Source organism: Callorhinus ursinus, unplaced genomic scaffold (assembly GCF_003265705.2).
Source record: "Callorhinus ursinus isolate GAN/ISIS: 27379988/994484 unplaced genomic scaffold, GSC_fseal_2.0 scaffold36, whole genome shotgun sequence".
NCBI lineage: Eukaryota > Metazoa > Chordata > Mammalia > Carnivora > Otariidae > Callorhinus > Callorhinus ursinus.
In genome coordinates, this window is record NW_027397098.1 from 10,951,635 (window position 1) to 10,972,147 (window position 20,513).

Here is a 20,513-nt window from a genome sequence, read left to right on the forward strand (position 1 = left end):
TTGAAAAACTAAAGAATCATGGTAAAAAAGCCATGAATTCTATGTGCTGTGTTCCCCTAGCGCTGGAGTTCTGCCATTCTCATTGATCCGTAAACTTGGTCTTGGCTGGCTGTTCTTGCTGATCTGGGGGAGGGGCCTGTTGCCGTGGTTCCCAAAAGTCTTTGCCGAAGGCGGAATTGCCCCGCCCTTGTGTGTCCGGGCTAAGCAATCTGCTCAGGTTTGCTCTCAGGAGCTTTTTTCCCTGCAAGCTCTCAGTACAGCTTTGGAGGACGAGAGTGAAAATGGTGGCCTCCCAACCTCCGCCCGGAGGAGCCGAGAACTTGGGGCCCTGCTCCTCAGTGTGCCCCCAGAGAAAAGCAGTCACTCCCGTGTCCCCGGTCTCCGGCCACACTCCGTGCTCACCCGGCCTGTGACCGAGCGTTTCTATCTCTGGCACCCGACCCCGTGTGGAGTCTCCAAACCCAGCAGATCCCTGCGGTGCGCTCCTGCGCCGCTCCTTCCGGGGGAGGAAGGGGAGTGTCCCCGAATCTGCCGCTTGTTGGGTCCCTGCTGGAGGAGCAGTGGCCCGACTGGGCCACGGATCACAGTTTATAGCAACCCCAAGCTGAGAGCCCGCACCTCGGCTCCGTCTCTGCAGCCGGCTTCCCTGCTCCGATCCCTGGGAGCTCTGCCGCACTCTGGCACCCCTGGTCTTTCTGTGACCCCGAAGGTCCTGAGATCACACTGTCCCGCGAGGGTTCCATCCCCCGCTTAGCCACTGGAGCGACGTCCCTCCACGGAGCCGACTTCTAAAAGTTCTGATTTTGTGCTCTGCAGCTCTATCACTCGCCAGAAGCGGCCGACGGAGGCCCCCTCCCCCGCCGTCTATCCTCCCGAATATCGCCTCAGATTCACTTGTCCACACGTCCTACCTTCCAGAAAGCTTTTCTGTTCAGAGTGTCGTTGCTATTCTTATCTTCGATTTCCTGTTGAGTTCCTAGGTGTTCAGAATGGTTTGATCCCTATTCAGCTGAATTCCTGGGACCAGACGAAATCCAGGTCTCCTACTCCTCCGCCATCTTGCTCCGCCCCCCAAAAACAGAACAACTTTAAATAGTTGTTAAACTCGCTCTACTGTGACATGCTTAAATATTTAAAATTCAAAATCCATTTCATAGCATAATTTTTTCAACTGCAAAAGTGATTATGTTATGGTTATGAGGCTCCAGATGAATATAACAGGGTGAGTTATCAAGAAATGAATTGACTTCTTGGGGATTTTTGCTCCCAAGAATCACAAGGAAGAAAGAAAGGAGTGATTTTCCCCAAGACCAGCAAACTTTAGTGTACTAGAATTTGGGGCTCTCCCTCCCAGGGGATGCAATTTCCTTGGTGTTTGTTTATTTGATTGGAAGGCTAATCCAAATAGGTCTGTTCTGGAGGAAGACCTAGGCTAATTGAGATAACCACCCTAGACTGTCTGTGAGGATAACTGGATGCACAAACAGCATTTTGGAGGGGTGGGGTGGACTATAGAGAAGGGAGTCAGGCAGATTTGCTAAGACAAGAAGCCAGAGGGTGGGTCTGGACAATGACCATCAGGAGTGACCAAGAACACATAGGTCACAGTCCTCTCCCTATTTCTACTGGGTCCTGGTGAGACACAGGGGAAAGGAAAAGAACCATTTGCTATTTGGGTGAGGGGGAATTGGCAGACTGATATCAGATTTTTGTTGATCTTGGCAGGTAGAAGCTTGGAGCCAGATATGATATGACTTACAAAAATAAGGAAATGTGATTGTTTTATATTTTGAGTACTGAGAAGCAATTCTTTCCTCTTACATCTTTTGTTTTTGTTTTCTGTTCTTGAGCAAAACTCCTTCTACGGGTAGAGTAGTTTTCTTTTATTCCCTTCACCTCATTGCCACGCACCTTGGTTTCCCCAGGGTAGCCACAGCAGCTGGATGCCCTTATGCTGGTCTCGTAGTTCCTAAGTCTGTGTCTCCCACAGTGCTGTACACCACCACCTGGTGAGCACCAGAAATGCATCAGCCCCCAGTCTGAGAATCTAGTGTGCCTACTGCCTAAATGGTTCCATGAGTCTTCTTCCTGTCCTTCAAGAATCTTTTTTTTTTTAAGATTTTTAAAAATTTATTTACTTAGGGGCACCTGGGTGGCTCAGGTCATGGTCCCGGGATCCTGGGATCGAGCCCCTCATCAGGCTCCCTGCTCAGCGGGAAGCCTGCTTCTCCCTCCCCCATCCCCCCTGCTTGTGTTCCCTCTCTCACTGTGTCCCTCTCTGTGTCAAATAAATAAAATCTTTTTTAAAAATTTATTTACTTGAGAGAGAGAGAGCATGAGCGGGGGCGGGGGGAGAGGGAGAAGCAGACTCCCCGCCGAGCAGGGAGCCTGATGCGGAACTCGATCCCAGGACCCCAGGATCATGACCTGAGCTGAAGGCAGACCCTTAACTGACTGAACCACCCAAGCGCCCAAGAATCGTTGAATTACCATATGACCCAATAATTCCACTCCCGGGCACACAACCCCCGCAAAATGAAAACATGTTTACACAAAAGCATGGATATGAATGTCCACATATAAGACAAACCTGCATAGAGCTAAACACACACACAAACAAATGAATGCATGGAAAAAAAACACAAAATTTGAATAAGGTCTATGCATCGCATTAACGGCCATTTTCACTACCATTTGGTTGCACTACCATACTTAGTTACTCATAATAGCCCCAAAATGAAAATAACTCAAATATCCATGAACTGATAAATGAATAAACAAAATATGTAATATCCATCTAATGGAGTATTTTTCAGTCATAATAAGGAATGAGATACTGATAACATGCTACAACACTGACAAAACCTGAAAACATTATGCTGAGAGAAACCAGACACAAAAGGACATATTTTATGATTACATTTATATGAATTATTTAGAACAGGCAATCCATAGAGATAGAAGTAGATTAGATGTTACCAGGGGCTAGGAGAACAGAAACTGGGAGTGACTACTAACACACTGGGTTTCTTTTTGAGGTGACAGAAATATTCTGGAATGAATTAGATAGTGGAGATGGTTGGGCAATATCGTGAATATCCTAAAAACCACTGAGTTATAGACTAAAAAATGGTGAATTTCATGTTATGTGAATTTAAAAGTTTAAGATTCTAAAGCCGAAAGAAAGAAAGAAAGAAAGAGAGAGAGAGAGGGAAGAATCCATTAGCCTTGAGCCCCAGCTACCCCCTTCTTGGTGACACAATCTGACAGCTTGCCCTCCAGCTCCAAGGGTCCGCTGTCTACCCCCCCCACAGAGGACTGTACACAGTTGAAGACCCCGCCCCCAGCCACTGTCCTTCCTGGCCCCACAGCAAGGTTCTCAACTCCAGCTCTCCTCTGAGTGATGGTTGCTGGCCAAGTTCGCCAGCCCTGTCTGGACATGCTGATTTGGAGCCCCCGAAGGAACTGCCACCTGCATCACCCCTGAAGTGTAGACACTGTACCTCAGGAATCCAGCCATTCCTTTCAATTTCCTTTGGCCTGAGAAAACGGGTCTTGGACTCCGTTTTCAGAAAGAAGGATACCTTCTTGAAGTGTGTCAACCTCCAAAATTATGTTAAAGTCCTAACCCCCAGTACCTTACTGGATATAATGTCTTTACAGAGGTCATTATGTTAAAATGAGGTTATTTTAGGGTAGGTGAGTCCTAATCCAATACGACTGGTATCCTTATAAAAAGGAGAAATTCAGACACGGACACACACAGAGAGAGATGATGTGGAGATACACAGGGAGAAGACTACCACGGAACTGGAGAGATGCATCTGCGAGCCCAGGAACCATGAGACTTGCCAGCAGACACCAGAGTCTGGAAGAGGCAAGGAGGGATCTGCCCCGAGAGCCTTCCAAGAGAGCAGGGCGTGGCCAACACTCCTGGCCTCGAGAACTGGGAGAGTCAATTCGTGTTGTGTGAAGCCACCTGGTTTGGGTACTTTGTTACAGCAGCTCTAGGAAACTTATGTGTGTATAAAAGTACAGGGTTGTTGCAGTGTGGACGGCAGAGATTCCTACATTAAAAAAAAAAAAAGAAGAAAGAAACCATCAGTGCTACTCATAAATGGAACAAACTACAGATAGTTTGGACAAATGGACAACCTGAAGGGATCTTGAGGGGATTACGCTGGGAGGAAAAAAAGCCCACCTCTAAAGGTTACAAACTGCTGATTCCATTTATAAGCATTCTTCAAGGGACAAAATCCTAGGGATGGAGCATAGATCAGTGGTTGCCAGGGCTTCGAAAGAGGCTGAGAGAGGAAGGTGACTGTGGCTGTAACAGAGAAGGAGGAAGGATCCTTGCCACGGGTCCTGTGCCCTGTCCTGACAGTGTGGTCACAGACGGATCCGTGTGTGACAGACCTGCACTGAGCTAACTACCCCTGTGAATGCATGCATGGAAAACCGACAAAATCTGCTGAAGGCCTGTGGGTCTTCATGAAGGTCAGTTTCCTGGTTGTGATACTATATTAGAGTGATTCCAGATGTTACCACTGGGGGGAACAGACTGCAGCCCAGAGATGCCTTGTCTTGCCTAACTTCAGTCCTATAACCGGGAATTTCTGACTGTGCACCTGGAGCTTTCTCATTACAGACGGGTCTTTAATAACGTCAGGCTTCACTTGAGATCCCGAGAAAGGAAGGAAAAAACAAAAAACCCCACCCGCAAAAGAGCAAGACGGCAGAGGAGAACTCGTCCGAAGAGAGGCACTAAGGCGCGGAGAGGAGTAACTGTCAGGCCCTTCGCCTTCTCCTCCCTCCCGCGCCCCCTTCAAGGGTCTGACATTTTCTTGGGGAAGAAATTCGCGACTGGATTAAGGCAAAGTGCTGTTGCCAGGGATGCAGCAGGCAGGCGTGAGCAGGTGGCACAGGGGGCAGGACTCCCGACCAGCCACAGAGCGGCGACACCTCCGCGGCCACCCGGACCGGAGGGACCAGTGGCGCACAGGGCCACTCGCCCGCCAGCCCGGCAGAGCACGGACACTTGGGACGTCGAAGTCCGAGTGACAGGCGGAGACAAGCGCAGGGAAGTGACCCGGCGCCGCAGAAGCAGGTGTGAACGCCCACCCGCCGTGCTCACTGGTAAGAGTTTGCTTCCCGATGGTGCCGACTCCCTCTGAGACGGGACACAGGACCAAATGGACTTACTTCTGGGGTCCCCAGGGCCGAGGAGAGAAGAGGAGGGGGAGGACCCCAGGCCTCTGCAGGAGACGGTCAGGGTCCCCGCTCCGCTCAGCCAGCGGCGCTCCGGGGACGCGGGTGGCTGCGCTGGGGGCACGGCGGCGGCCGGGGCTTTTTCGAGAGGAGGGGGTGGGAATGCTGAGTCACGGATCTGTCACTGCTTCTCACCTCTCCCCAGCCCTCCGGGGGCTAAAGCAAAAGCGAAAGCGAATGCGACTCGCGGGACAGCAAGTCCCGGGAGCTGCGCCCGCCACCTCCTCCGGGACTGTCGGGCATCTGCCCGCGCGGCCGGCGGGGCGTCCGGGCCGCGGCGAGCCCAGGGCCCGGCTCGGGCCATGGCCGGGTGGCGGCTGTCTGGCTGCAGGGTCAGCGCCCTCCCCGCGCTACTGTCGCTGCTGCAGCTGCTGCTGACTCTCGGGCCGGCGACGCCGGGTAGGGAGAGGCGTGCGTCCCTGGCGCGGCAGGGGGGCGCGGCGTGACGGGGGGCGGCCGGGGCGCCCCACCTACCGCGGCCGCGACTCGGCGCCCAGGAAAGGGCGCTGCGCCCGCGGGGAAGAGGGGACCGGGCGCTGCGCCCGCGCTCGGGGACACGTGGAAGAAGCGGTGGGGAGCGCAGCGCCAGGAGCCGACCCACCGCAGCTTGCGGGGTCACCCAGGGAAGGGAGACGTGTGGCCAGGCTTTGGGTTCCACGTCTTCGCGGTGTCCGAGGCGAAGGGAAGGCGCGGGGTTTGCAGTGGGGGTTCCGGGTGGGAGTCTCCCAGCAGTTGAGAGAAATGCGTGGAGGCGGTTCTCCGAGCCCCACGAGGAAAGCTGTGCAGACGCTGCACCGCGTGCAGTGCCCACAGGGGTCCGAGGAAAGCGACCTGCTCTCTACCCTCAAACGAAAGAGAATAATACGAATGGGTGGCGGCAGGATGGGGTAGAGACTGCGTCTCTGAGGAGAAAAAACGTGTTGGGCAGGTTGCACTCGCGAGGGACCTGGAAACCACTCCAACTTCTTAAGCAGCAGGAAACCGTGGAAGGGCGTGGAAGGGCGCGGGAGTGGTGGGGCTGTCAGGCAAAGGGGGAAGAAATAAAGCCAGTGGTGGCTCGGTGTATTCCAGATGAACGTAGTTCGCATAAATGTAATCTACGCAGGAAGAACCGAATGAGTGACTCATAGGTTTTCATTCCGGGGAGCTAGAGAGGAGGGAGGAGAAAGGATAGATGGTCTGGCTTTATCCTTGTTGGCGCTTCTTACAGTCAGGGAGCAATCTGAGGGTCCGATGAAAGCCAGGAACCCTCTCCCCAGAAAAATGCGTGAATGCACATGCATCTAGTTTGGGGGCCCGGGACCCATTAAAGCCCACTCATAGATTCTCCAAGAGTTAGTTAACCCCATGATATCTCTCTCTCTCTCTCTCTCTCTCTCTCTCTCTCGTGTGTGTGTGTGTGTGTGTGTGTGTGTGTGTGTGTGTGTGTGTGTGTGTGTGTGTTTTAAGGCAGGACTCCCAATAGTTTACATCCAGTCGGGCCAATCTATCCACCGAGTACTTGATCAGAGGTATCCACCCACAGTAGCTGCTTGCTGGCTTGGTGTGAACCCTGTAGCTCTGCAGGGTTTCATGAAGTTTTATTTTCTTGAGACTATGGATTCCCCCCCACCCCATCTGAGAATCTGACTTATGTTGGTGACCTGGGCGTTCCTCTCATCTCCCTAGCCAGTGTGCCCAGTAGCTAGACGACTGGGGCAACTTGACCAGCACAGTGTGAAAGTGAGATGCAGCTTTAGTCAGAGCCCAGCAAGTACAGAGAACTCTGCAGGCAAGACCTCCAAAGCTCACCGCCCACAGCCTTGTTTTTGACCTCACAAAGGTACTGCTACTATTCTGCAGCTCCTGGTGTTTCTCAGTGTTTCTTGAACAGGTTTAGTGAGAGACAATAGATAATAAACTTCATACATTTAATTGCATGATTTGATACGTTTAGAGGTAAATGTATACACTCATGAAACCATCACGATCATGAAGGTAAATATAATCATCACTACCAAAATTTCCTCTTGTCCTGAGTAACGCTTATCTCCCACCGAGCCCTATCCCCCAGGCCACTACCGTGGGATTTCAGTCACTTTTGACTTGCTGTCATTTCTAGAATGTTATATAAATGAAGTCATACAAAATGTACTCTTTCTTGTCTGGCTACTTTGTCATAGTAATTGCTCTGAGAATTCTGTCTCCATCTTGTAATCTGTATCAATAGTTCATTCCTTTTTATTGCTGAGAAGTATTTCATTGCATGGGTATCACAGCATTTTGTTCATCCAACTCGGTTGTTATTGGACGTCTGGGTTGTTTCTGGTTTGGGGCTGTTACACTTAAAGCTGTTATGAACATTCACATGTCAGTTTTGTGTGGACACAGGCTTCCATTTCTTTTGGGTAGAGACAGTGGGAGCAGAACGGCTGAATCATATGACATGTGTGTGTTTAATTTTTACATTCTCACCGGTGGTGTGTGAGTTCCAATGCCTTCACATCCTTGTCAGCACTTGGTAGGGCCAGTCTTTCTTTTTTTTTCCTTGAAAATTTTTTTCCAGCTTTATTGAGATATAATTGACATATAACATTGTGTAAGCTTAAGATGTACAGCATGATGATTTAGTATATGTACATATTGTGAAATGACTGATTGCCACAATAAGGTTAACACATTCATCACCTCATATATTTACCAATCTGTGTGTGTGTGTGTGTGTGTGTGTGTGTGTGTGTGGTTGGCCAATCTCTTTATTTGTACCCATTCTAATAGGTGTGTAGTGGACTCTTGTATTTTCTTCTCATAGTTTTTAATTTGCATTTTCCTAATAACCAGTGATGTTGAGCATCTTTTCATGTGCTTATTTGCCATCAAATACGTCTTCTTTGCTAAAGCATCTGGTTCCACCTTTTGCCCTTTTAAAAACTGAGCTGTTGAATTATTGAGTTTCAAGAGTTCTTTATATATTTAGGATACAAGACCTTTATCAGATACAATGTGCAACTATTTTCTCAGAATCTGTGGCTTGTCTTTTCATTCTCTTAACAGTGTCTGATGAAGAAGAGAAAATTTTAACTTTAAGTTCAGTTTATTTCTTTTATGTATTACGGTTTCAGTGTCATCTCTAAGAAATCTTTGCCTAACTCAAGGTCACAAAGGTTTTCTTCTAGATGTTTTATAGCTTTAAGATTTTACATTTCTGTCTGTGAATCATTTTGAATTAATTTTTTATATAATATAAAGTGTGATTTGAAAGTTCCATGTTGGCTTGGTTTCAGGGTTTTTTGCATATGGATATCCAACTGTCCCAGCACTATTTGTTGAAAAGATGATCTCAGCGGAATTGCTCTTACACCTATTTTGAACATCAGATGTTCATATAAGTGTTGGTCACCGTAGACAAAACATCAGTCCATGAAAACCAATTATATTTCTATCCATTATCAATGAGCAATTGGTTGAAACTTAAAAATATATGCAACTTTTGCAATAGCATCAAAAAGTATGAACCACTTATGGATAAATCTGACAAAAGATGAGAAAGACCTTTACACTAAAAACCACAAACCACTGCTGAGAGAAATTAAAGCAGACCTAAACAAATGGAGACATATACAATGCTCATGGGCTGGACAATTCAGTATTGCTAAGGTAACCATATTCCGCCCCCAAGTCCAAATTCCACAAGCTTTCTTGCAAAAATTAACAAACTGATTCCAAAATTCGCATGGAAATGCATAAGACCCAGGATAGCCAAAACAACTTTGAAAAACAACTTTCTCTAAGTTGGAGAAGTAACATTCTGATTTTAAGAATTTTAAGGTTACAGTAATCAAGACAATGTAGTATTAGGGTAAAGATGACCAGAGGGCTAACAGAAGAGCCTGCACCTAATGTTTTTAAATGAGCTTGGAAGGGAAGTGGATACAAATTATTAGATTTGCTACTTGGTGCTATGATCCTGATCAGAAATTATAGAGAGAAGCCCATTCCTTATCACCAGTGGAACAAATAATATAGTTTCAGATATGTTTCTGCTAGTTTGCCATACTAACAGATGCAGCAAATTGCTGTTATCTGTTCTTAGTCAAAAGGCATTTTAGGAGGGGAAACCCGTCATCTTGGGCAAGAAGTAATTTACTTCTTAAAGATCCTCACAACCTGAAAGGCTGCAGATGATTTGCCAAAAGCAGCTAAAGATGAGGATTTGTTTGAAGATAAATATATCTCACCAACTTGGGTTCTGTTGTACAGGTATTAGTGTGCTTTGGGGCTTTACAACTTTTGTGTCTTTAAACATTTTTAAAACCATTTTTCAGAATCCTGGGCAGTTTTGCCCAAACCTTTCATTTTCTATTTCAGATCAATTTTATCTAGTTATTATTGTTTTGTGCTGCTACTCATAGCAAAAAAAGTCGTAAAAACTTAAATGCATAAAATATGGGATTTATTGAACTCAACCTAGATGTTCAACAGTGGAGGACTGCATAAATTAAATGCAGTTCTTTCAAATAATATGCATCATATTATTCAGTTTTTACTAGAAGATCTAGAAGTAGCTATCACTGAGTAGGGAGACACCATGGGTTGTATGCGCATGTGTGTGTGTAATTGTCTGCCTTTTCTTATTTTTCGGTCATAATTTAAATTGGCTTTGTAAAAAGAAAATAAAACTACAAAAGAAGTAGCTCAAAAAAAGTTATAGAATTTGGGTTTTTTTTTCAGAACTATTTTTATCTAATTACAGCAGATCTTGTTTGGCAATGTTTTCATGACTTTATAAATTTTGCAAATTGGAACCAATTTAGGGTTCTAGAACTATAAAGTCACCATATATAGCACTTGTGCATACATTTTACATTTTATAATATTTTACAATTTGTTTAGAGTTTGGTGACTTATTGCTAGAGCTGTGTGTAGGCTGGATATTTAGGCTGTTTCAAAATGTCTGATGTTCTAAAAAGCACACAGTAGGAACAGCTGGATGAAAATAAGCTATAGAGAACAAAAAGGGCAAGGGAAAACTCAAAGTCTAAAAAAAAGGTGGCAGAAATGCTTCTGGGGATATTCTTTTTCAATCAAATCATCACTTCAACCAACTTGTTTTGGGCTAAAGCACTTTTGCCAAATTGATTTTACTAAATAGTGTGTAACTACGTAAATAAATGTATAAAATCCCCTAGTGTATATACTCAGAGTCATATCCCTGCTACTCATTATGCATGGTTGATGTTATTTGAATGTTTTCTACTAGGAAAGACTTGATTTTCTTCCGAGCAGTAGGGAGCCACTGAAGGTCTCTGGGCAGGAGGGACATTACTGTACCAGCTTGGTGGAAAGGTTACTCTTGTAAAGAATGTGAAGAGTAAACTGTAGGCAAAAGGGTCTGGAGGCAGGCAGCCAAGCTGGAGACTTTTGCAACAGTTCCTGTAAATGGTGATGAAATCTTGAACTGAGACAGTCTCAATAAGGAAGAGAGGAGGGGGCAGATTTCCTCTTGAGTCTTACAAGCGTAGAGTGTATTTCATTCTTTCCCTTTTGTTTGCTCTTCAGCTTACAGCCACTCAACTGTTCCAAGCCCTTATAAAACAATACTTAAAGACCCCAACCAAGACAAATTCATCTACCACACAAAATGGGGGCTGGGAATTTCAGTTAGGGAGCCTGAGAGATAAAGAACAGAATTGATAAGTTAAAGATAATGACCTGGGTAGAGCGGGTACTTACAGTGAATGCCAAAGGAAATGAACGTGTTGGCTTGGTTGGCATTTCAGGTAGAAAAATAATGAAGGAAAGTGGATTGCTGTGATCCCAGAGGCCTTTATGTTTTCGATGCATCAGTGTCACGGTGAGCTTCTTGAAGGGGAAATTACACCTGATACTTCCTACCACACTTAGCATGCTGTAGACATATATATGGTAGAATAAGAGAAAAAAAATATTGAAATGGATTCTGACTCTCCTCAAAGAATGGGAGGGACATGCTAACACGATACCTTTTGAACTCTGGATATGAGAGTAGGCCAAGGATACTTACTATATTAGACTGTGTAAGGTGATCTGATAAAGAAGTCTGATTCACAAGTTCTGCAAAGCAGAGAAAGGTGTGGCCCTACACACTATTTTGGTGACTTCATTTATGATCACTAGGACTTGTATATGGGTTTGTTTGTTTGTTTTGGCTACTTAAGAGTTTCTAAAATCCCGGAACCTTAAGTTTACAACTATTTACATTATTTCATCCATTCCTCTCTGTATATTCATAAGCCACTAACCCCAGAAGGTACCTATCACATACCAGGCTTAGCACTGTGGGAGTACCAGAGAACTTTGAGATATATTCACCACCTCCAAAGAGCTCACAATATTGTAAATAAGACAACACTTGCTTATGTGGAATATCTAAGGAATAATGTTATGAGAAAATATATAGAGAAATTATAATTGAAGTGTCAAAAGATGTGATTGGGGTCTCTAGGAAGAAGGGTTATTGATACAAATGTATTATCTCCAGTGTCCTTATGAGAGAGTCCAGCTTTGTAGGGTAAATAATGGGCCATCATGTGGCTGATAGGGCTGGCTTTAGTATATTGATATCCTTGTGCATTCAAGTATCAATTATTATCTTTCTTTGAGGTCTGTTCACAATCTACTTACACCACTAGTAGATTTCCTTTTCCAGCAGAATGACAGAGTAGATATTCTGAAAAATCCTCTTGCTACAAAACACCCAGAAATGATGAATAATATAGAGCAAATATCTATTAAAATCTAGACCCAATAAAATACATATCAACTATTTAAAGCAAAAGAATAATCTATTTTGGTGTTTATAATATACGTAGAAGCAAAATGTATGACAACAATAGCACAAAGGCTGTGAGAAGAGAAATGGAAGGACAGTGCTTAAGGTTCTTATACTGTATATGTGAAGCGGTATAATGTCACTTGAAGGTGAACTGAGATGAGGTAAAGACATTTACCATGAGCCCAAAAGCAGCCACCAAAATCATACAATCAAAAGAATTACAGTTAGTAAGCCAACAAAGTGTATAAAATGAAATCATGAAATATACTCAATCTCATGACATGATTATCTCCATAGAAAATCCTACGAATCCACAAAAATGCTCTTAGAATAAGTGAGTTTGGCAAAATTGCAGAATACACAATTAACTTACAAATATCAATATATAAAATACTAGCAACAAGCAGTTAGAAATTGAAAAAATTGGAAAAATTTGAAAAAACACCATTTGTGTTGACATAAAGAAAGGAAATATTTAGGACTACATCTGACAAAAAAAGTACAAAATCAGTAACCAAAAATGATAAAACACTTCTCAGATAAATTACTGAAGATTTGAATAAATTGAGAGAGATACTGTGTTTATAGATACTGAGAAGATTCAATATTATTAAGATGTCACTTCTTCCCCAACTTGATCTGTAGATTTAATGCAATTTCAATCAAACTTTCAACAGGATTTTTTTTTTTTTGGTAGAAACTGATATACTGATTCTAAAATTCAGTAAAGGACCAAACTCAACTTTGGAATTGATTACCAAAGATTTATTAGAAAGCTACCATAACCAAGACAGTGCAGTATTGTGTCAAGATTAAGAAGTAGACAAATATATCAGTGGAACAGGATAGCAGGTTCAGAAATCAACCCACTCATACTTGGTCCTGGCTCAGGATCCTATACCAATACCACTGGAGGTCCACTACTATGGGATAAGGGGAAAGAAGCTTTTTCCTACACAAAACCTGTAAAGATACAGGGGAGAAATTGACTGCAAGGAAGTAAGATGCAATATAACTGAAAGCTCCAACCCCGAGAGGCAGACACACAGGGCCTGCCGAAGACTGGCAAAATTAGGACAACAGAAAACTTCTCCTGACTCCAAGTAGCAAGCACAGCAGTCAACCGCAGAGGGTGTGGTGGGCGAGAGTGTGGAGGTGTCCTCTTGGGGTTTAGATACATAGAGAAGGACTGAAAGATGAGGGTGGATTAGGAACACAGAAAAACCCTCTGGCCCTCCAGCACCCACCCTAAGCACAAGATAACACCAGAGGAATCTGAAGCCAGTGGTGTTCTGAAGGCAAACTGAGCACAACAAAATCCAAACCCAATTCAACAACTGACTAGACCCACTCAATTCCCCCACTCTGTCAGTCTAGCCAAAGAAGTTTTCAGGCATAAATAGTATTTTACCTCAGTTCTACACACATAGTCCAGCATTCAATCAAAAATTATGTGACACACAAAAACACACCACCACCACAATCCCATTATCAAGGGGCAAAACAATAAGCAAGATTCAGAGATGACCCCAAAAATCAGAACCATGAGACTGGCAGTTAAAATAAATATCACTAACCTGTTAAAGGCTCTGGTAGAAAGGATGGATGGTATTTCTGAACAAATGGGGAATTTCAGCTGAGAGGTGGAAACCAGAAGAAAGTGTCAAATGGAAATGTTAGAAATGAAAAAGAAACCAAACAAACAGTAATAGAGATGAAGAAAGGTTTCCACAGGCTTATCAAAACACTTGGTGCAGCCAAGGAAAGAATCAATAAACTTGATTATAGGTCAGTAGAAATTACTCTAATAGAAACACAAAGAGAAAAAGTGAGAGAGAAAATAATGTGAGACAAAGTATCCAAGAGCTATAGGACAACAGAAAATGGTCTAATATATGTGTAACCAGAATTCCAGAAACAAGAGAATGGAGCAGAAGAAATATTTGAAGAGATAATAGTTGAGAATGTCCCCAAATTTATAAAAGATATTAAGTCACAGATCCAGGAAGCTCAGAGAACATCAAGCAGGATAAATGTCCACCCCTCTCCCATCCAAAACACCCCCACATCTAAACACATTGTATTCAAACCACTGAAAAGCAAAGATGAAGAAAAACTGTGATAAAGTGGACAAAGATACATTACACACAGAAGAATGAAGAATTAGAGCAGACTTCTTATCAGAAAGTATTCAAGCCATAAGAAAATGGATCATCTTTAAAATGCTAAAACAAAACAAAACAAAACAAACCTGTCAAGCCAGAATTCTATAATGAGGATAACCAGTTATCTTTCAAAAACTGAAAGCAAAATAAAGACTCTCTGACAAACAAAAAGTGAAAGGATTAATCACCAGCAGACTTAGGCTTTCAGAAACATTTAAAAAAAATTCTTTAGGCAAAAGGAATATAATCCTAAACAGAAACTTGGATCTCTAAAAAGAAAAGCTCTGGAAATAGTTAAAATGGAAGTAAATAAAATATATTTGTTCTTTTAAATCACTCTAAAAATATTTGACTGTCTAAAGCAAAAATAGCGAAGTATTGCATTTATAGAATATGTAAAAGTAAAATGTATGACAGCAAAAAAATGGGAGGGAGAAATTATAAGTATGCATTGGTAGAGTTCTTAACTATATGTGAGGTGCTGTAATATTATTTGAAGGTAGCCTTTGATAAAATAAAGATGTATACTGTGTACTTTAGTGAAACCACTAAAAATAATTTAAAGAGGTACATAAAATAAGCCAATGGTGAAGATAAAGTGGGATAATAAATAATAGTCAATCCAAAAACAGTCAGGAAAGAGGAAAAATGAACAATGATCAGATGGAACAGATAGAAAATAGCAAAATGATAGGGTTAAATCCAGCCACATCAATAATTACATTAAATACAAGTGATCTAACCAGACCAATTAAAAAATAGAGATTCTTCAATTAAATTAAAAAAATAAAAAAGCTCCACTATATGCTGAGTACAAAATAACAACTCTGAATATACAGGCAAAGATAGGTCCAAAGAAAAAGGATGGGAAAAGATATACTGTGCAAACAATAATCAGAAGAAATCTGGAGTATTTGTATTAATAGCAAACAAAGTAGACATCATAAGGAATATTACCAGGGATAAAGAGGGACATTACATAATAAAAGGGTTAATTCACCAAGAAGACATAGAAATCCTAATTGTATTTGCACCTATACAATGTAGCTTCAAAATTCATAAGGCAAATCTGATAGAATTGAAGGAAGTGAAATACAAATCCAGGATTATAGTTAAGAGACTTTAACACTATTCCTTCAGTAATAAAAAAAAAAACTAATAGAGAAAAAAAAAACACCAGTAAATATATAGAAGATCAAAACTTTAATCTAAGTGGCATTTACAGAAGACCCCTATGACACATTCTTTTCAAATACATGTGGAATATTCACCAAGAGAGACCATATACTGTGGGCCATAAAGCAAACCTCAACAAATTCCAAATCACTGAAATTACATAGAATATGTAATGGAATTAAATTAGAATGCCTTAACAGAAAAATATCTGGAAAATCCTCAGGTATGTCAAAATTCAACAAAACACTTATAAATAACCTGTGGGAAAATAGAAAATATTTTTAGTTGAAAATGATAATAAAATACATTTAAATAAGTTACAATTTGTGGAACTCAGTTAAAAGATATCTTAGAAAGAAATTAATCATATCAAGTGCTTGTATTAGAAAAGAAGAAAAGTCTCAAGTCAGTGAACAAATTAACCTTAAGCAGAAGGAAGGAAATGATAATGATAAAAGCAGAAATCAATGAAATTGAATGCAGAAAAACAAAAGATAATATCAATTAAACTAAAGGCTGGTTATTTCAATAGATCAATAACAGTGTAAATCGCTAGCCAGACTGATCAAGAAGAAAAATGAATAAACATGAACTACATTGGGAATGAAACATTGAGAAGGAAAAGGAACATCACTGCAGGTTCTACAAATATCAGATGGGTCATAAAGTTTTATTATGAATAACTTTATGGCTGTAAATATGACAACTTAGGTAAAATGGACAAAGTCATTGAAACTCAAATATGAAAGCCCATTAGGAATAACCTGAGTTGTCTTATATCTTAGAGAGTTAAAGTTGTAGTTTAAAACAACTCCAACAAAAAATTCCAGGCCCAGATGGCTTCACTGTCTAATTCTAAAAAAAAAAAAAAAATCAACAGTCATGCAAATTTGAGTGATGGCTAAATCCTCAACAACAGCAGTGGAATATGGAAGGAAGGTATAACTACCTGCTAATGCAGAATTCTATGCTGCACAAAACTGTCATTTAAGAAAGATAGTGAAATAAAGACTCAAAGGAAGAGAAAATAATAACAGGTAATGGCATTAAAGCATCTCTAAGGTTCTTGTATTGCTGGGGAGAAGGCTGTGGCTATCAGTTAACTTCTCCACGTTATCAAGGATGCATGTTAAAGAGGTAGTATAATCGCCACATGGAGATAGGTCGCTTAACATGGAATGGTAACAATTCTAAAGCACAGCCTCAAAATATATGAGTCAAAAATGATCAGAACTATTATAATATATATATATAATTATATATTAACAAGTATACAATCATAATGGAAATTTTTAACATACCTCTCTAAGTATTTGATGAATCAAATGTGCAAATAAATCAGTAAGAATACAAAAGTTGTGAAAACAATTAACAAGCTTGATCAAATTGTCTAACAACTGAATAACACAGATTCATTTCAAACACACAGAGAACATTTATAAAAACTGACTATGTGTTGCCAGGCCATAAAATCAGCCTCGATACATTTCAAATGATAGTTATCATATAGACCAACTTCTCTGACCACAAGGAATACAAGTCAGAAAAAAAATAAATAACTAGAAAATTAACTGGGACAAAGCAAAACAAAAGCATGAAACACCATCTTCTGGAAACCTAGAGCAGTGAGTACCTACGTTAGAAAATAAGGAAAGCCACACATTATGAGCTAAGCATCCAACTACAGATATTATTAAAAAATACAATAGGGGTTGTGCCTGAGTGGCTCAGTTGGTCAAGCGTCTGCCTTTGTCTCAGGTCATGATCCCAGAGTCCTGGGATCAAATCCTGCACTGGGCTCCTTGCTCAGTGGGAAGTCTGCTTCTCTCTCTCCCTCTGCCCCTCCTCCCCCACACTCGTGCTCTTTCTCTCTCTGTGTCAAATAAATAAATAAAATCTTTTTTAAAAAAAGCAGAATAGGTCCAATAGAAGTAGGAGCAAAAAAATAAGGATAAAAACAGATATAAATAATACTGAAAACAAATGTACATTAGAGAGATGCAACAAATCCAAAAGTTGGTTCTTTGAAAAATCTACTAAAATGAACAAACCTCTAGGAGAATTAATCGAGAATAAAAGAGAATGCATAAACAAACAATATTAGGCATGTAAAAGAGGATATAAATAAAACATTTAAAATACTTTCATACTAATAAGTTTGAAAGTATAGATGACAAATCCTTATTTAAAAACAAACAAACAATTTACTGGGATGCCTGGGTGGTTAAGTGTCCAACTCTTGATTTCCACTCAGGTCATGATCAAATCTGCATTGGGCTCCACACCCAGCATGGAGCCTGCTTAAGATTCTCTTTCCCTCTCCCTCTGCCCCCCCCTAAAAATAAACAAACAAACAAAAAACAATTTACCAAAACTAACTCAAGAAGAAATAGCATAGATAAACCTGAAGATTCCCTTTCAAAACAGGAACAAGACAAAGTTTCACACTATAACCTCTCCTCTTCAACAAGAAGGCCCAACCAATATAGTAAGACAAAAAACAAACATTATATAGATTGGAAAAGAACTTTTCAAGCTCTCATTATTCTCAGACATATGATTGTTATTCCATCATAATAATTTGCAGATAAATTATTAAGGATTGAGCTAGATTGCTAAATTAAAAGTCAATATTCAAGAATCAATATTCTTTCTCTGTACCTGCAAAAAGCATTTCGATAATATATATTTTTTAAAAGATGACATTTACAAAGCACACCTTCCTGCCCCAAATTAATTACCTAGGAATAAATCAACAGATACATCACTCCCTTATGTAGAAAATCATAAAACTTTTTGAAAGAAACCTAAATAAGTAGAAAGATAAACAAAAAGAAACCCATACCAAGAACAACTGCAGAGCACCAAAACAGAGATGATCTTAAGTATCCTGAGAGAAAAGACAAATTGCTAATAAATTACTAACAAAGAAACAAGAATTAGACACACAGTGGGCTTTTTAGTAAAACACCAACATTAAAAGCTACAAAGTAGCAAAGTGCTGAGGACAAAAACCATCTGTGTAGAACTGTATACCCAAAGAAACATTTATTCAAAACAGTAGGGTGAAGTAGGATTCTGGGAAGATGGTAGAGTAGGAAGTATCAAGACTCTGTTTACTCACCTAGACAATAGTTGCATTGGCAGAATCTGTCTGATAGAACTATTTTGGAACTCTGGAATATATTGAAAGTTTGCAACTTCCAGGGGAGATTTGGAAGGTAAACGGTGGTCAGTTTCAGCTCCTTACACCCATGGGCCACCCGCAGCCACATGGCAGGCAGCTGTGCGTGTGTTCCTGGAGAAGCCTGCACACAGCTTGCAGGAGCCAGGGTAAGGCAAAAAGGACCCTGTCCTATAAATACCAGGGATCTGTGCTGTATTGCTGATGGGTGCTTCTGATCACAGATGTGCTGCCAAAGAGGTAGGAAGCCATTTTGCTGCAACTCTCCCTGTTGCTGCAAGCCCCTCCCAAACCAGTTGAAGTGACTTCCAGAGGAATTTAGAGAGCCAGCACCCTCCCCGGCGCCCCCATTCTTTTTTCCTATCCCCTCCTTTTGGGAGCCAGACATTAAAGACTAAGACATTCATAAACAACTGCATATTCAGGGAAAAATAGAAAGTGACCATGCAAACTCAGAGAAAAGTTTAGAAAGGACCTGAGAAGACCTTAAGATTACAACTCAGGCTGACCCCTGGCACAGTGACAGCCTGCAACAATCAAAAAAATAAACAAATAAATAACAGCAAACCCTGAGATACGGGCAAAACTGGTTTCCAGAGTTACCACACTATTAGATTCAAATGCTCAGTTTTCAATTAAAAAAAAAATCACAAGTCATAGAAAGAAACAGGAAAGTATGACCCAGTCAAAAGAAAGAAAGAAATCAACAGAAATTGTCCCTGAAAAAGACCAGATGGCAGATATACTAGACAAAGACTTAAAACACCTGTCTTAAAGATCCTCAAAGAGCTAAAGGAAGATGTGGAGAAAGTCAAGGAAAATGATGTATGAACAAAATGGAAATATTAATAAAGAAAGGGAAAACCTAACAAGAAACCAAAAACAAATTCTGGAGCTGAAAAGTACAATAACTCAAATGACAATTTCACTAGAGAGATTCAAAGGCAGATTTGAACAGGTAGAAGAAAGAATTAACAAATATGAAGATGGAAACCACAGAAATGATCAAGTCTGAGAAACAGAAAGAAAAAAATTGAAAAAAGGTGAACAGAGCCTAAGAGGACTATGGGACACCATCAAGAGACCAACATTGTGTGAGTCATAAAAGAAGAAGTAAGACAGATAGGAGCAGAGAGAATATTTGAAGAAATAAAGGTGGTAAATTTCCCAAAATTGATAGAAGACATGAATACAAACCTCCAAGAAACTCAATTAACTTCAAGTGAGATGAACTCAGAGACCTTCACCAAGACACAATAGAATCAAACTTTCAGAAGCCAGAGCCAAAGAGAGAATCTTGAAAGCAGCAAGAGAGAAGCAAATCATCATACACAAGGAATTCCCCAGTAAGATTATCAGTATATTTCTCATCAGAAACTTTGGAGGCCAGAAGGCAGCAGGCCGATATATTCACAGTGCTAAAAGAAAAGAACTGCCAACTGAGAATCCTATATCCAGAAAAACTGTCCTTCAAAAGTCAGGGAGAAATTAGGACATTCTCAGATAAGCAAAAGCTGAGGGAGTCCACTACCACTGAACCTGACCTACAGTATATGCTCAGAGTCCTGAAAGGCAAAACAGAAGGACACTAGCACATAGCTTGAAGCGGAATGGAGAAATAAAAATCTCAATAGAGGTAAATTCATGGGCAATTATTGAAGCTGGTATTACTGAACAATGGTTTGTAACTGTAATTTTTGTTTTCTATATGATTTAAGAGACTAATATATTTAAAGAAAAAAATTAGCATAAAAGGTAACATTAGTGTAAGTTTGGTTTGTAACTCCAAATCTTGTTTTCTACATAATTTAAAAGACTAATGCATTTTGAAGAATTATTAGCTTATGTTTTGGGGCACACAATGTATAAAGATGTGATTTTGTGACAGAGCTATACAAGAGCAGAATTTTTATGTCATTGAAGTTAA

General features: G+C 41.1%; 1 protein-coding gene across 6 annotated transcripts in view; it reads left to right on the plus strand.

The window, feature by feature from the left end:
• Positions 1 to 5,373: 5,373 nt before the first annotated feature.
• Positions 5,374 to 20,513, plus strand: part of IL15RA (interleukin 15 receptor subunit alpha) — a 54,608-nt gene continuing 39,468 nt past the window's right edge. For 2 of the 6 annotated variants that reach the window (XR_003204767.2, XR_012374592.1), the window contains exon 1: positions 5,375 to 5,667. Coding sequence is in view for 4 of the 6 variants with exons in the window: in XM_025853619.2 (XP_025709404.1) it covers positions 5,571 to 5,667 (97 nt within the window). In the remaining 2 variants the exon portion in view is untranslated. Of the gene's footprint in view, positions 5,668 to 20,513 lie in introns of all 6 variants that reach the window. The other 4 variants (XM_025853619.2, XM_025853623.2, XM_025853626.2 and 1 more) reach the window with 4 other exon arrangements.